The 16,821-nt window shown below is 39.6% G+C and overlaps 1 protein-coding gene across 2 annotated transcripts in view; it reads left to right on the forward strand.

The window, feature by feature from the left end:
- Window positions 1-3,627: 3,627 nt before the first annotated feature.
- The window catches only part of LOC110505776 (neuronal PAS domain-containing protein 3), a 481,806-nt gene continuing 468,612 nt past the window's right edge, over window positions 3,628-16,821 (forward strand). Inside the window, exon 1 of one of the 2 annotated variants that reach the window (XM_036963003.2) lies at window positions 3,628-5,056. In XM_036963003.2, the coding sequence (XP_036818898.1) occupies window positions 4,905-5,056 (152 nt within the window). In that variant the 5' untranslated portion in view covers window positions 3,628-4,904. The remainder of the gene's footprint in view (window positions 5,057-16,821) is intronic. The other variant, XM_036963005.2, reaches the window with a different exon arrangement.

Below are 16,821 nucleotides of genomic sequence, written 5' to 3' on the forward strand. Positions count from 1 at the left end.
CTTAAGCATGGATGGGAAAATGAATAAGACGGCTGGACACTCTTTGTTGAAAAGATCACACATGATTATGCCACATCAGAAAGACAAGAAGGGAAATCATTTTTTCTGTGTAGAAAGGGAGGGATGAAATATTCCTGTTATTTAAATCTCACAGGGAAGGTTTTAGGGTGTGGTTGTACAGTTGTGAAAGTTTTCTCTAACAAACGAAGGATGACTCAAGGCAAAAAGGGTTTACATTGCAGTAAGATGTAAAACATGATAGTATTTTAGCAGCATTTACTACGTTTCCATCGTCGTTGATGGCCTTGTGCTTTTGAGAGCATTCACGGTCCTCTATTACATTTCCAGAGATGGATAGAATCATTTCCTCATCATCAAAATGCCAATGTACTTTAATCTGGACGAGGAAAATAAAATTGTGGTAAGAAATTAAAACAGGTTCCTTTAAGTTTACTGTACTGCATGTGCTACATTATAGGCGTTTGTATAGCGAGGCCAGTAGAGCCCCCCCCCCCACCCCCACCCCGTTGTTCACTGTGACATTCAATGTGATCGATGACATTGGCACACACACAAAATAACACAATATGCCATGTCAAAGTCATGTACATGTGCTTAACAAAAAGTTGTACAATTAGAAAAGAACCGTGAAAAGAAAGTAGTACAAAAAAAGACAACCATGTGTCAGTTGATCATTGTGGTAGGCAGTGGCAGACTGCGTATGTGTGACTGTGAATGAAAGGGCCCGGGCGATGACAGAGGTGCTGGCCCCATCAGTGGACCAGGGATTGTGCTGATTGTGTTCATGTAATTTAAGAGGTTTAGGTGATTGGATTTCAGACTGTCATCAAATCGCGTTAAGAAACAATTTGATATGGAATCACATCTGAAATGGCAGTGCGGGAGCTTTTAATGGAGGAAAAATAAAAGCAACGATGTCATCTCCACTTGGACATATTGAAAGTCTTTACCTGAGTGTCCCAGCTGTAATTCCTCACAACAGTTTGTTCATAATTTCTCCTGAGCCCCAAATCATCTTTAAAAGACAGGGAAGCAATATTTCATATTACATTAGGATGGTTGAGTAAAAGGTGAGTGTTTTCCTTGCTCTATGCCTCCCTGGCTCTGACCTGTCCATCAGATTGGACAATTAATGGTAGAGTACGATCATAGGAACTCGGTCACCATACATCCTACATTTTCATGGAAGAATTCCCCTTACTGACATGTACAGTAAACATTATAGGACAGTGTCTTAGACAGAGATCAACACTAGTACTGGACCAAAACGCACTTTCAATGGAGGATCTTCTTTGAGGACGCTTTTTAGTCCTGGACTATGATTAATCTGTGTCTGGGGAAACTGACCCTACGTGAGTTTGAAAAAAACAGTGGTATAGTGCATAGTGAAAACCTGTGAGAACTTGACTATTTGTGCTATTAAAACCATACATGCTACTATTGTACTTTAAATCCAATTTTAAGTTGGATTTCCCTTTAACACGTCTCGGACCAGAACCCAAACAGAGCTTTATCCTCTCTAAGACTTTACAAAATAAGTCACATCACAGACAAAATAGAGAAATGTATGAATCACTGCATATAAGACATGATTATAACTGCATTGTCAGGGTTTTTTTCTTCTTCTTTTTTGCTCTTCTCTCACATTTCACGTGTTTTATTTCTTCATTTATATTACTACCTCTATTGTGAATTGTTGGGAAAGAGCTTGCAAGTTAAGCATTCACTGCACTGTTTAACACCTGCTGTATTCCGTGCATGTGACAATACAACTTGAAACTTATAATACTCTGATCCTTGGTACTCACAAAAGAACGATGAAATTATGATTCTGAGAAGCGTCTTCAATGATCAATTTCTGATGCAAGGCTGAATGATGATCTCTGGAATCACACTGTTAGCCTTCCATATGATAACACACGTTCTGGAGGAGACATTCTTCAACAGTTATCAGATAGACAGTTCACTCTCTCGTTATGGAGGAGACATTCTTCAACCGTGTTATCAGATAGACAGTTGACTCTCTCGTTCTGGAGGAGACATTCTTCAACAGTGTTATCAGATAGACAGTTGACTCTCTCGTTCTGGAGGAGACATTCTTCAACAGTGTTATCAGATAGACAGTTCACTCTCTCGTTCTGGAGGAGACATTCTTCAACAGTGTTATCAGATAGACAGTTGACTCTCTCGCTCTGGAGGAGACATTCTTCAACAGTGTTATCAGATAGACAGTTCACTCTCTCGTTCTGGAGGAGACATTCTTCAACAGTGTTATCAGGTAGACAGTTGACTCTCTCGTTCTGGAGGAGACATTCTTCAACAGTGTTATCAGATAGACAGTTCACTCTCATTCTGGAAGAGACATTATAAAACACTGTCAAGTTCTGATAAGGTAAATGACTCAGAACTACTGTAGAATGCCATGGTAAGATGTCCGCCCCATTCCTTAAAAGGAATGATTATACTTTCTGAAATCAGGTGCAGGATTACCCTAAATGAATACTATTCACAGTTAAATAGCTCAACCTCCTTAGCTACACTGTTATATTCACTGTAAGGCACCTTGTGACTTCAAGTACTTCAACATAGCATTGATTATCATTATTTTCAGAGCAAGAGAGAGAGAAGCAGTTGCACCTGCCCCCGTTCTGTCTCATGTACTTTAGCAAAGAACTGTAGACACATAAATGCAATACAGAGCCCTCCAAATAACTGAGCAGGTAAACAGCAGCAGAGATTCATCTAATTGTATCAGGGGCCTGTAATGTTGGTTTAAAGCCTCCAGTGCAATTCATTTGATTTCATTACAGGGAAAACACAGCAAAAGGTGGCTAGCAGTTTTCTGGACCTCATTCTTGGAGCAGTTTTATTAGAGATGGTTAGAGAACCAATCCAATTTGAAGTCTCAGGTGAAGAGCTTTGGTTGTTTTGTATTGGTGTTGAATCATCTGGATTGGTCTATGTTTAGAGGATCATTTCAGAAGAGTCTGCCATTTTCATATTCTAAAGGTGTAGTTTTAGAGGCAAAATAAAACATGTTTGAGTATAAAAGGACAGAATGCTCCTACTTTAAAGATTAGAATTGTTTTTGCAAAACCTTCCTTAACATGGTATTAACATGTTCATTAAGTATGCTTAGGTTTCTGCCCTTCTGAGGAGAGAACATTGTTATCTAGATAAAATGTATAATGTGTTATGAAACCTTGAGTTGGTTTCCTCTTGAACCCTTCACTTCAAGCAAACATAGACTGAATCTTACAAATTAATATAAAGATGTTTTCATAGGCAAATTGTATGTTATAAAATTCAGTTATATTATATTCTACCTGATCTGTGAGTAATTTGATCCAGTTCGTATTGGCTGCACTGTCTATCAAACACATAACTGTGTCTTGGTGTGAGAGGGTTTGATAGCAGACCTATGTTAATTTGTACTTTACCCGCGTAATGAAAGGGCGTATCAGTTTCAATGGAATCGATTTTAGCTGTCTCGCGGGCTGCAATGGGTTACTGCTCCTGCAGTATCCTTTGCGCGTTCTTGTCATTGTCTTTGATTGGCTGGAATGGTGCTGCGCGCGCTCCGTGGATCGCTTGCGCGAGGCAGTTAATCAGCAGCTGCTGAGGCCAAGTTCATCCGCTCACACGCGCTAGGAATGGCATTGCTACCAGATCAAACAACAACACCGTCTATGGGAACATTCACAAAGACAGCAACAAGCTTATTTACAAATGTTCTGCTGCACATTAGGGCATAGCAAGTTGAGAGAACCTGTTCCGGAGACACCTCACACAAACAACAGCACATAGAGCACCTGTCAAGAGGAGAGGGTTTCAGTCCTTCAAAGAAAGATAAGAAAACATCACACTTCAATTGTTGGAGACAAACTGAACGCTTCAGCGTTATTTGGAAGTTTTTTAAAGCGAATTTTTCACACTAGCCTATCAACACATCTAGGCATCCTTACAAATAGCATCGGTCCTGTTTTGGAAGTGACGCTGTGCCAACAGTAGTGGAGGGCATAAAATACTTTAACTTTTTGCAATCCTCTAATCTAGGTTTAACGATTTGGTCAGCGACCTACTGCCAACTTCTGTATTGCCTATAATGTAAGTGCAAATAGTTATCCATTTCAAAACTTGATCTTGCATGGTTTTGTTCGTAATAACACGTGGATTGGAATGATGCTGTGCGCACGGAGGATGCAAACCGGTCGGAGATTGTGGCTTTAAGCCTTTTATTTTTCTAATCGTCTAAGCATCTTAAAGAGATAACATTTCAGTAAATTCAAAATAAGGTTATTGGTGAGCTTTTTATGACAAGAAACCGGTTCCAAAGAAGCGCCTGAAATGTGTTAATCTGTTTAACTTTTTAAGTAAAAGTTCCTGACCGCCTGTCACTTCTTATATTTAAACTTCTAGATCACCAGTCATCAATAACCCTAATCAATGTTCCACTTTTACATAGAGAACATGCTAAAGTAAATTAATATATCTTATTTCTGAATAGTTCAGGAACATAAGGCTAGACTTTACAATATTTTACGCAAGAATTACGCGTAATGCTGCAATAGCCTATTTGGCACAACATATTCGAAATTTTATCATTCTAGATAAAGAACAATATTCACTGATCTCCACTGTCTCCAACTACAAATCCGTGCGTAGAGGACGCGTTTCCTGCCCCGCACATCACCGGCATCAATGTCATTGTTAACCTCCTGAAAGCTGTGAAAGCTAGAGAAATCAAGACGTAGAATGGCCGATGAGCTGGTAACCATCACTAATAGGATTGTGATGTGACTTGTTTGGCTGGAGGGACGGCTGCTGCTACTCGTTGAAATATCTCCATAGACTCGGTGCGTGTTCAATCTACCAGAGCTGGGATGATCAGAATCTTCCCGGATTTCAGCGTTCAGGTGACAGCGGCAGGTGGAGGAGCCGGGGGAATGCCATCAGGTCACGCCATGGGGAGAGTCCCCGGTACAACTAACGGGAACCCGCAGAACGTCCAGGGGATCACCTCCTATCAACAAAGGTATGTTGACCACTGGGGAAATGTGTTTAGTTTTATTTTATTTCACCCATTCTTTCATTCAGACATGGCCACACAATAATAGATGTATAGAGATGACAGAGATATAGATTGATAGAGATAGAGATATAAGTCACTAAACACTTTGGGTTGGTTTTGGACATGGGTACCACACAGAGGTGTCATGCTCATAGGGGGCACGTGCCCCCTCAGATTTGTCCGGTAAAAAATATATTTGAAAAAAATTACATTTTTAAATAGGTTCCCAATCTTCCAACCTCATAACTAGCTACCAAAAAGACATTTCAGGCTATCAATCAAGTTAGAGTAGCTAGCTCGTGTAACTATCTTAGTTGGCATGCCTGCTGGCAAGGTTGGTAGACTTAAGAAAAGCTAGCAATAACTAAATGTGCTGAATAAGACTCCCATGCCTTTCAATATTTTACCCAGCTTTTAGCAGAGATGCAGAGAAGCATACTTAGTTTCCTGAAAAAAATAACCATCTGTCAGGAGGATACAGACAGCTCAAGAGGTATACTTAGATACGAAGAAAAAAACATATATATATTTTTACATAGAATTAAGCATAATGATTATGGCTCTAGATTGCAGGAAAAAGCTGTTTCAGGTGTTTAAAAAATCCTAAATTCTCCAATTTATGGACAGGGGGCTTAGCCCCCATTCAATAGACTATTTAAAATAGCCAAGTGTTGTTTATGCACCACATTATACATGCAACAGCATGTAAAGTAACTTTCTTACTACATTCCGCAGGTAATCACCAACCCCCAGCCCTGCTCACGTACTTTATTCCCCTTCAGATTTTTGGGGTGCATAACGACCCTGCTACCACATTTATAACATATGGCATTATCAAGTTTCAAATCATGCTATTTATGCGATATAGGCCATATGGATGACAATAATTGGAGTGGGACTAGTTAAAATGGTGATTACCTGCAGAATGTAGTAAGAAAGTTACTTTACATGCTGCTGCATGTATAATGAGGTGCATACAACAACACTTGGCTACACAGTCAACTTATTCTGAAACATGACTTAAAGTAGGCTATCCATGACACCTTCATACCATTCAATAGACTATTTTACAATAAATAATTAGGCTATAGACCTTCACTGAACATTTTACTTTCTACTTGATCATGCATGGCTATAAAGCCTGTCAAAGATAATTAGGATAATTATGTTATACACCGAGACTTAATGACTGGCAAAAGTTGACACATTGACTTTAGAAACCAATGGTATTTGTGTTTAAATGCTTTTGCAACCCATATTTAAAATCACACGTATTCTAGAGTGACTCATTATATTTTATAAAACATGTTGGGAAACCTATCTTGTTTCAGGTGAAAAATATATAGATTATAGCCTACATCTGCTCTCTGAAAGAGAAATGTTGAACGGAAACTAGTGGCATGACACCTGCTAAAATATAAACATAACATTTTTGGGGGGTTAAAGTAACTGACGATAATCCATAGGAATTTTTTTTAAGGCAAGTTGTATTTTCTTTGATCATATTATATAACAACAAAAAAATGTTTATAGGCTTAGTATTTTCAAACCAACTGTAGTCTATGTGTTCACATTTGGTTATATACAAATTGTATATATATATATATATATATATATATATATATATATATATATATAGTCTACAATATAGTCTAGTCTATCATATATATATATATATATATATATATATATACATATATATATATATATTGTAGACTAATTACCATTATGGCAACTCACTGTATGGTTATATCTGCAAAGCATCTGTGGGTTTATTCTAGGCTTCTTACCCTATATCAGCATATTAACTACCTGAAGTTTGTATTTAGCATCTGGTCAACACATTTTGACAAGTCAGTGACCTTGATTGTTCATTGATTGAATACTAGTTTTGATCTGATGTGACACTCTAATGATAATGAATTTAAATGCAAATGATTGAACAATTAGGCTAATGTGTGGCTAATTCATATGTTATAATACACTAAAATAGCATTTGCTTTTTAGATTAAACTAAAGTGAATCACACACAGATAACTCTTAAATAATAGGCCTATTTAAAACAGATATACAGTAAATGTATGTGGATATCTTTTCATTTCAATTATGAATGTTGGACGTTGTTAATAATATGGGCCTATAGTCCTCATAAAATAAACACTTTTTAAAATCAACTATGAAATTGATACAAGTGGCATGTGTCCACTGTCTAATATATACATATTTGATAATGACAATTCTAATAAAATGTGTTTTATAAACACTTTAGCATTGTAAATAGTCACATCCAATATCTATCTGCAAGACTTATTACTATCAAAAACATTTCCATTTAGCTTAGTGAGAAAACCTCATAGGCCAATGCATAAAACTATAGATGCGTCTTATAGCAGTTACAAAAAGCACAGCCAAGGATATTTGCGTATCGCAACCTGTACAACGGAAAATGACAACTGTCTCCAACTACAACTGAGCGGCGTTGTTGTTCTGGCTGGAGAGAAGATGTTTCCTTTTTCTCATAGAGCGAGCCAGGAAAAGCTGGAAAATGCACAGACAAACAGACTTAGAAAAATCCTTTACGAAGCACCGGAGACAACGCGCTCTTGTGGAAAAATGTAATGAAACGATGTGCATAGAGTAGCCTAGCATTTCCACTGCTACAACCCGAGCCCCATGTATCAGGAGAGCAGCGGGATTTGAGAAGCGCATCCCCCGGTTTCCACTCACTTTTCTTGGCATGCCTTTCGAGCTCGGTCTTGGGGTTTTTTGCTCCTTTTTTCACGCTCATGAACGCCAATACACGGAGACGTGGGCACAGTTGGTCCACATCAGCGCTACAGCTTTGTTTAAATATACCCAGACTACATGAAGCATTGCTGTCAGGCGTCACGGCTTTATGTCAAAATAAATCTGAAGAAAAAAAAAGTAAGAAATCAAATAATTGTAGGAAGATGGCGCCCACCAAGCCTAGCATTCAGCAAGACCCTACAAGAAGAGAACGGTAACGCTTGGAGTGTTCTATTTATATATGTAAACGTTAACGCTTCTCATTAGATGCTATGCGATTTTGAGTGGAGATGTCAGAAGTTTCTATGTTGCCCTTTCCAGCAGGAGTGCGTCTGAGAATTGGGGACCTTGGCGTTCGGGTAACAGGTATAGCCTGGAGAAGGCGTATGTTATACGGAATAGAGGGCACACACACCGTCAGTGCATATCGTCTGTTAGAGCGCTTCCCTGCATTGCAGGCACTTTCGCATTGTTTCTGCTCTAAGCAAGGTTGTTTAGCGTCGTGAAACATGTGCATTCATCGATGACAATGCCGCTGTTTGTTTCTGTGTAGCATGGAAGTGCTGCTTGCTAGGCCAGGCTGTGCTGTTCTGTGTGCATTGGTGAATCACTGCCTGCTGTTTTGCAGCCGGACACCAGTCACTGAAGCTTGTGAGAGATAAATTAGCATACACCAGCAACCAGCTGTTGAGGAACTTTAAATGAAGCGCATGTCGAATCAGACATCACCCAGCATGTAATGGTTGTAGTAGACCTGTTGTAAAGGACAACACTTTGGCTTCAGCAGTCAATTGTATTATATGGTTTAATTTGCATCTGTTGAAAACAAGCAGGTGATTAGATGTAAATTAATAATGGTGTGTTGATACCTGGAGTTGAAAGTGTCTCTTGAAGGCCAGTGGGCAATTGTATTTTCGCAAATAATAGAACAATTCTAATTATGGGATAGCTACATCCTTATGTTGTTTTTCTTCCACAACATCAAACAAATTAGAATTAAGTTTTAGGATCTGGGTTTATTACAGATAATGACAACTTCATAACAGACAGTTTTATATCTATGTGTTATTGAACGCAGTGCTCATGCTTTTATGGAATATAACAAACCAGCTACAATATATCAATGTGTACTGGGATGTAATCTGTTAGGACACGTTCTATCTAACATGCTTGTGTTACATTTGAACAAAGTGAAAACTTGACTTGGACCATTACTGTCAAAACTTGCTATTGTGCATTATTATTATACAATACTCATGTTGTTAATAATCCTAATGAAACATTTACTAACTGTCTGCTCTGAGTAAATGAAGGCCTGCGATTTCACTTTTTCACAATTTCATTCAGCAAGTTTGCAATTGCAGCAGTATCCAGCCAGCTGCAGCAGGGAATGTTTATGCTAAATCAGTCTCTGGTAATCTCTCTAGCAGGAGCATATTTGTGTGCCATTCTGGGTTATATCTGAGAGATAGGAATCTTGAATATGGAATTAATTTAGAGGGGGAAACTTCATAGCCTGTGGATGAGTGCTTTCTTTATCACTGGTCTCCTATTGCCATTCTGCAGAGGTTAATCAGACTGTGATTTGTCATTCTGCTTCACTTGAGAGTTGAACTAAATAACACTTGAGTCTGAGAATTCTGATTGAAGGACTATGTGAATATATTTAATTTAATGCCCCTCTTAATAGCATCCTGATGTTTGCCAGAGTGGGAGGTAGGCTGTTTATAGTCGCTGCTGTCCTCAAGGTGGTGGAATCTGACTAATGCCAGCCTGACTGACTTGGGCAAACAACTTCCCTGTCTGGATTAAGGAGAGGGTGAGAGAGACCCAGAAAACCTGAGCCTACGCCTTCACTATGGTGAATCACTAAAACAATACAGAAATACACTACAGAAAAGAAGGAACAGCACGTCAGAAATCAGCTCAATGTAATTGAAGAATCCATAGAATCTAGCCACTTCTGGGAAAATTGGAAACTCTAAATAAACAAAAACACAAAGTGTTATCTGTTCAAAACGGAGATGTATGAATAAACCACTTCTCCAATCTTTTTGGCTCAAAAACAAAGAACAAACAGCAAAACATATACATGATCAAATACAAATCTATACATGATCAAATACAAATCTATTAAACTATTAACTAACTATTAAAGCTATTATCCAGAAACCACTGGATTCTCCAATTACATTGAATGAACAAAATACAAACCCTCCAACCCAAAAAGACCTGTGGGGTTGATGGTATCCTAAATGTAATGATAAAATATACAGACCACAATTTCCAATTGGCTATACTTAAACTCTTTAAAATCATCCTCAGTTCTGGCATATTTCCCAATATTTGAAACAAGGACTGATCACCCCAATCCACAAAAGTGGAGACAAATTTGACCCCAATAACTACCGTGGGATATGCGTCAACAGCAACTTGGGAAAATACTCTGCATTATCATTAACAGCAGACTCGTACATTTCCTCAGCGAAAAAAATGTACTGAGCAAATGTCAAATTGGCTTTTTACCAAATGACCGTACGACAGACCACGTATTCACCCTGCACACCCTAATTAACAAACAAACAAACCAAAACAAAGGCAAAGTCTTCTCATGCTTTATTGATTTCAAAAAAGCTTTCGACTCAATTTGGCATGAGGGTCTGCTATACAAATTGATGAAAAGAGGTGTTGGGGGAAAAATATACAACATTATAAAATCGATGTACACAAACAAGTGTGCGGTTAAAATTGGCAAAAAACACACATTTCTTTCCGCAGGGCCAGGGGGTGAGACAGGGATGTAGCTCAAGCCCCACCCTCTTCAACATATATATCAATGAATTGGCGAGGTCACTAGAACCGTCTGAAGCACCCGGCCTCACTAGAATCTGAAGTCAAATGTCTCCTGTTTGCTGATGATCTGATGCTGCTGTCCCCAACCGAGGAGGGCCTACAGCAGCACCTAGATCTTCTGCACAGATTCTGTCAGACCTGGGCCTTGACAGTAAATTTCAGTAAGACAACAATACAAAATCCATCTAGACACCGTTGCCCTAGAGCACACAAAAAACTGTACATACCTCGGGCCTAAACATCATCGCCACATGTAACTTCCACAAAGCTGTGAACGATCTGAGAGACAAGGCAAGAAGGGCCTTCTATGCCATCAAAAGGAACATAACATTTGACATACCAATTAGGATCTAGCTAAAAAATTCTTGAATCAGCTATAGAACCCATTGCTCTTTATGCTTGTGAGATCTGGGGGCTGCTCACCAACCAATAATTCACAAAATGGGACAAACACCAAATTGAGACTTCATGCAAAATTCTGCAAAAATATCCTTCATGTACAACATAAAACACCAAATAATGCATGCAGAGCAGAATTAGGCCAATACCCGCTAATGATCAAAATCAAGAAAAGAGCTTTTAAATTCTACAACCACCTAAAAGGAAGTAATTCCTAATCCTTCCATAAAATTTACCCGGAGAAGAGTCCCCTAAGCAAGCTGGTTCTGGTGCTCTTAGACCCAGCCAAATCATGAAAACAAAAATATAATTACTTGACTCATTGGAAAGTGCAATTTGGCCCCAAACAGAGAGTACACAGTGGCAGAATACCTGACCACTGTGACTGACCCAAAGCTAAGGAAATATTTGACTATGTACATACACAGTGAGCATAGTCTTGTTATTGAAAAAGGCTGCTGAAGGCAGACTCCCATATCTATTGGGTGAAATACCACAGTGTGCAATCACATCAGCAAGATTTGTGACCTGTTGCCACAAGAAATGGGAAACCAGTGAAGAACAAACACCATAGTAAATTCAACTTATATATATGTTTATTTATTTTATTTATGTACTTTAACTATTTGCACATCATTACAACATTGAATGTAGACATATTATGACAATTTTAAATGTCTATATTATTTTCTTACTTTAGCTTGTGTAATGTTTACTGGACATGTTTTATTGTTTATTTCACTTTTGTTTATTATCTATTTAACTTGCTTTGGCAATGTAAACATATGTTTACAAAAGCCCCTTAAATTGAATTGAATTGAGAGAGAGAGAGAGAGAGAGAGAGAGAGAGAGAGAGAGAGAGAGAGAGAGAGAGAGAGAGAGAGAGAGAGAGAGAGAGAGAGAGAGAGAGAGAGAGAGAGAGAGAGAGAGAGAGAGAGAGAGAGAGAGAGAGAGAGAGAGAGAGAGAGAGAGAGAGAGAGAGAGAGAGAGAGAGAGAGAGAGAGAGAGAGAGAGAGAGAGACGGTGTTGGCTTGAGTTCACACACAACAGAGTAACTAACCACACAGTTGGCTTGGTTTCATAAAACAATTCCCCCCTCTGGGCAAACAAAAGTGCTAATTTGTTATATTTCCTGTTCTGTTCACTTCAGAATATTTGCAGAACAGAGTTAAGAATTAGTATAACTAAGATCGCTATAGTCTGTAGAGGTGAGCAACGTGATGGTGTAGTTGCTGTGAAGACAGTGTATTAGGCTATGTTTAGGTAAAAATAATACCACATTCTACTTTGTTTTGATGGAATTATAGAGTGAGCTTGGCATTTTTTGCTTGTGGTCTCAAATATTAAAGCGTTGCATTTTTTTCCTCGCTATTAAATGATTTCAGTACGTAATTATTGTTTACAATGACAGAGGTATATCTTGCTGTGATTTTCACTTGTCGTAAACAACTTGAACCAGGCAGCAATGTACAGACAGTATAGTCTAATGGTATTTTTTTTTACTCTTAAAACCATTTTCACTTGAAATGAAATACTAGATACATATTAGATGAAACTGACAATCTTTTGTGGGAAGGAGTGCTTTGGACCAAAGCAAATGTTCAAGGAAGCAGCCAGTCAGCAAAAGACAGTAATGTGTTATTGTCAGAGAACACTGAGAGAGGATATTACATCTCATAGTTACAGCCTGAAGTTTGGATGGACCTTATTAAAAAAATGTACCTGTTCACCGCACCCCTTATTGGTTCTTTTCACAACGATGGTGATTGTCAGTGTGTGTTTTTTTTTCCAGTAGCGATGGTAGAGGTAGTGGGGCTTCCTGGGGGATTTTTAGTTTGTTGATAAGGTTTTAAAGGACATACTACTCCAAGATGCTTGAAAGTTAAGTTATGTTCTCTTCCTTTGAAACTCCTCTGAAAATCGAGGAGAGTTACATTTTATCTCTTGATCTCAATGACATTGCCAGCCAATTCTATATTAACTTCAAAAATTATATAGCTAGCCTAACGTTACTGAATTTTAGCTAACACATACATCTATTAACAGGGTTGGCAACACTTCCAGGATTACAAGCTAGCTAGATAGTTACCTTGGAGGTTTCTCTGTCAATCCGATGAGAATCTGAGAAAGATATGTAACTTGTTACTCTGATCTTCAATTTGTGTCTTTGCCGAGCTGCTAAATGAATATAGGGGAAACACTGATGATGGTGCACTAGATAGGGTGTGTTGCTGTAAAACCATGGTACAGAGGACACACTATCCAATCCTCTCGGTTGGATGTTGCACTGTAAGAGAACAGAGGTGTATAACCCATTATAACTGTGTTTATTTCTCTCAATTAGGATGGATTTCCTGTGTGTGTTTCCCTCTCTGGCTGCACACATGTCGTCGTCGGCACTCTGATGCGATGCAAGTGGTCTGTTGATTACCGTTGTTCTCCTCCTCTTTTCTCCTCTGTGCGTGTATGTGTGTGTGTGTGTCCGCCACTGCACTGTTACTGTCAAGGTCAGAGTATGGAGCGAGAGAGACCTAAAGAGTATGCATCCTGGGCATAAGGTGTAATAATGTTGCAGCCATGGAGTTGTACTAAAGCTATTTCTGCATTAAAGTACAACAAGGCTTGTCTAGAGAGAGAGATGTTGCTTGTGTTTTACTACCCGTTTCATGATGCTGCTCACCTTACACTACTTGATCATATTGTATTTTTCTTGCTGTGTAGATTTCAGGCGTGGTTGGCTGGCTGCCGTTTGTACCATCTATAGATTGCAGCAACTGTATAGTAGTACTAGACGGCTCAGAGCTCAGAGAAAAGCACCGTTGAGGACAATTCTCTCTGCTTATCCATTCCTAGTACTATAAATATGTAACAGATGTGTTATAACACCCTTATTAATGATCTCAGTGATATTTATCCAACATAGCTATTCTCACACATGTACAGTGAGTAGTGCACTATTATATATAGCTCTGTTTACGTGCTCATACCCTTTTATTGCTCCCTGGAAATTCCATGGCAATGCACAGTCAGGCACACTGAAATTGCATAGTGTATTTGAATAGAATGGCTGTGCTATATCCACTCTCTCTCCCACCTCACCTCACTATACTGGAGGGAAAGGAATCACTACAGGTCTGCTGACGAGGCAGCTTTCTCAGGTGCCTGTCCTTCAGCACCTAGCTAGTTCAATTACCAAGTAGGATTGTTTAGATAGACAAGGACTCGCTCCCTCACTCGCTCCCTCTCTCTCTCTCTCTCTGTCTCTCTCTCTCTCTCTCTCTATCTCTCTCTCTCCCTCTATCTATGCCCGTCCTCAGCAGAGAAGAGACCTGCGTTTAGTGTCTGTGCTTCCAGACAGATGTTGAGCATGTTGATTTCCATCTGGTGCTTTAAGTAATGCTCTTTTCTAAAGCTACCAGCAAAACCTGCCCTCTACTCACGCTCTGATTTGATTTGATTTGATTTCACAGTCTACCGCTGTAAACCTACTCTCCTAACCTACATCTCATCATACTGTAGTAGTCTACAAATGGGAAATTGTATCTCAAATTTTCCTCTGTGTGCTACTGCAGAATCTCTTCTTCTCTTCCTCTTTCCTCCTCAATGATGGCCAGATTTGTAACCGACGCTTTGAACAATAATGTGTCCAGACGTCTCCATGCCACAACGTTGATCTGTTGGAGCAACTTACGGACATTAAGCCCCGATAATTTTCTCCCCTGATCGTCCCCGTCTCCCCGGCTCTGACCACAGGCACCTGCAGGGCTCTCCTTGATGATCAAGGGACTGTAAAATTGCGATTGATTATTCAGTTAAGCGTGAGAGAGGCAGAGCAGGGGGTAGGAACCCAACCAGGTTAACTGCCCTAGCTCAGTCTGCTGATATAGTTCCAATGACATGTTACAGACCTTGACCTGGAATAAAGGGATTCCTCCTATGGGGAATCGCTGGGTAGCTGGGTAGCTGGGTAGCCGGGTAGCCTACCCAACCTGTCTGTCTGTTCGTCAGTCTATCTGTCTTGTGAAGTAGCAGTAACCCCTGGCCTAGTCTCGCGAAGCCTTACATCAAAATCACGTTGCTGTCAAGCCTTTTTTGGAAGCCTGGTTCTCGACGAAGGTTACCCCTGGTCAACCACTCCCACAAAGGAGCTGTGGATCTGTAGATATTCCTAGTGAAACATTCCTTAAGGAGAAGGCCCTGTGCTGGGTTTTACTTGGTGGCACTTGAATGTGATTGTAGTGCAGTCTTGTTTAAACAAATGTAATTTGAATCCAGCGTTCCAACACATACACAGTTCTACACAGAACACTGCACATACAGTGCCTTGCGAAAGTATTCGGCCCCCTTGAACTTTGCAACCTTTTGCCACATTTCAGGCTTCAAACATAAAGATATAAAACTGTATTTTTTTGTGAAGAATCAACAACAAGTGGGACACAATCATGAAGTGGAACGACATTTATCGGATATTTCAAACTTTTTTAACAAATCAAAAACTGAAAAATTGGGCGTGCAAAATTATTCAGCCCCTTTACTTTCAGTGCAGCAAACTCTCTCCAGAAGTTCAGTGAGGATCTCTGAATGATCCAATGTTGACCTAAATGACTAATGATGATAAAGACAATCCACCTGTGTGTAATCAAGTCTTCGTATAAATGCACCTGCACTGTGATAGTCTCAGAGGTCCGTTAAAAGCGCAGAGAGCATCATGAAGAACAAGGAACACACCAGGCAGGTCCGAGATACTGTTGTGAAGAAGTTTAAAGCCGGATTTGGATACAAAAAGATTTCCCAAGCTTTAAACATCCCAAGGAGCACTGTGCAAACGATAATATTGAAATGGAAGGAGTATCAGACCACTGCAAATCTACCAAGACCTGGCCGTCCCTCTAAACTTTCAGCTCATACAAGGAGAAGACTGATCAGAGATGCAGCCAAGAGGCCCATGATCACTCTGGATGAACTGCAGAGAGCTACAGCTGAGGTGGGAGACTCTGTCCATAGGACAACAATCAGTCGTATATTGCACAAATCTTGCCTTTATGGAAGAGTGGCAAGAAGAAAGCCATTTCTTAAAGATATCCATGAAAAGTGTCATTTAAAGTTTGCCACAAGCCACCTGGGAGACACACCAAACATGTGGAAGAAGGTGCTCTGGTCAGATGAAACCAAAATTGAACTTTTTGGCAACAATGCAAAACGTTATGTTTGGCGTAAAAGCAACACAGCTCATCACCCTGAACACACTATCCCCACTGTCAAACATGGTGGTGGCAGCATCATGGTTTGGGTCTGCTTTTCTTCAGCAGGGACAGGGAAGATGGTTAAAATTGATGGGAAGATGGATGGAGCCAAATACAGGACCATTCTGGAAGAAAACCTGATGGAGTCTGCAAAAGACCTGAGACTGTGACGGAGATTTGTCTTCCAACAAGACAATGATCCAAAACATAAAGCAAAATCTACAATGGAATGGTTCAAAAATAAACATATCCAGGTGTTAGAATGGCCAAGTCAAAGTCCAGACCTGAATCCAATCGAGAATCTGTGGAAAGAACTGAAAACTGCTGTTCACAAATGCTCTCCATCCAACCTCACTGAGCTCGAGCTGTTTTGCAAGGATTAATGGGAAAAAATTTCAGTCTCTCAATGTGCAAAACTGATAGAGACATACCCCAAGCGACTTACAG

The sequence above is a fragment of the Oncorhynchus mykiss genome, chromosome 25, assembly GCF_057628025.1.
Source record: "Oncorhynchus mykiss isolate SJ-2025 chromosome 25, ASM5762802v1, whole genome shotgun sequence".
Classification (NCBI taxonomy): domain Eukaryota; kingdom Metazoa; phylum Chordata; class Actinopteri; order Salmoniformes; family Salmonidae; genus Oncorhynchus; species Oncorhynchus mykiss.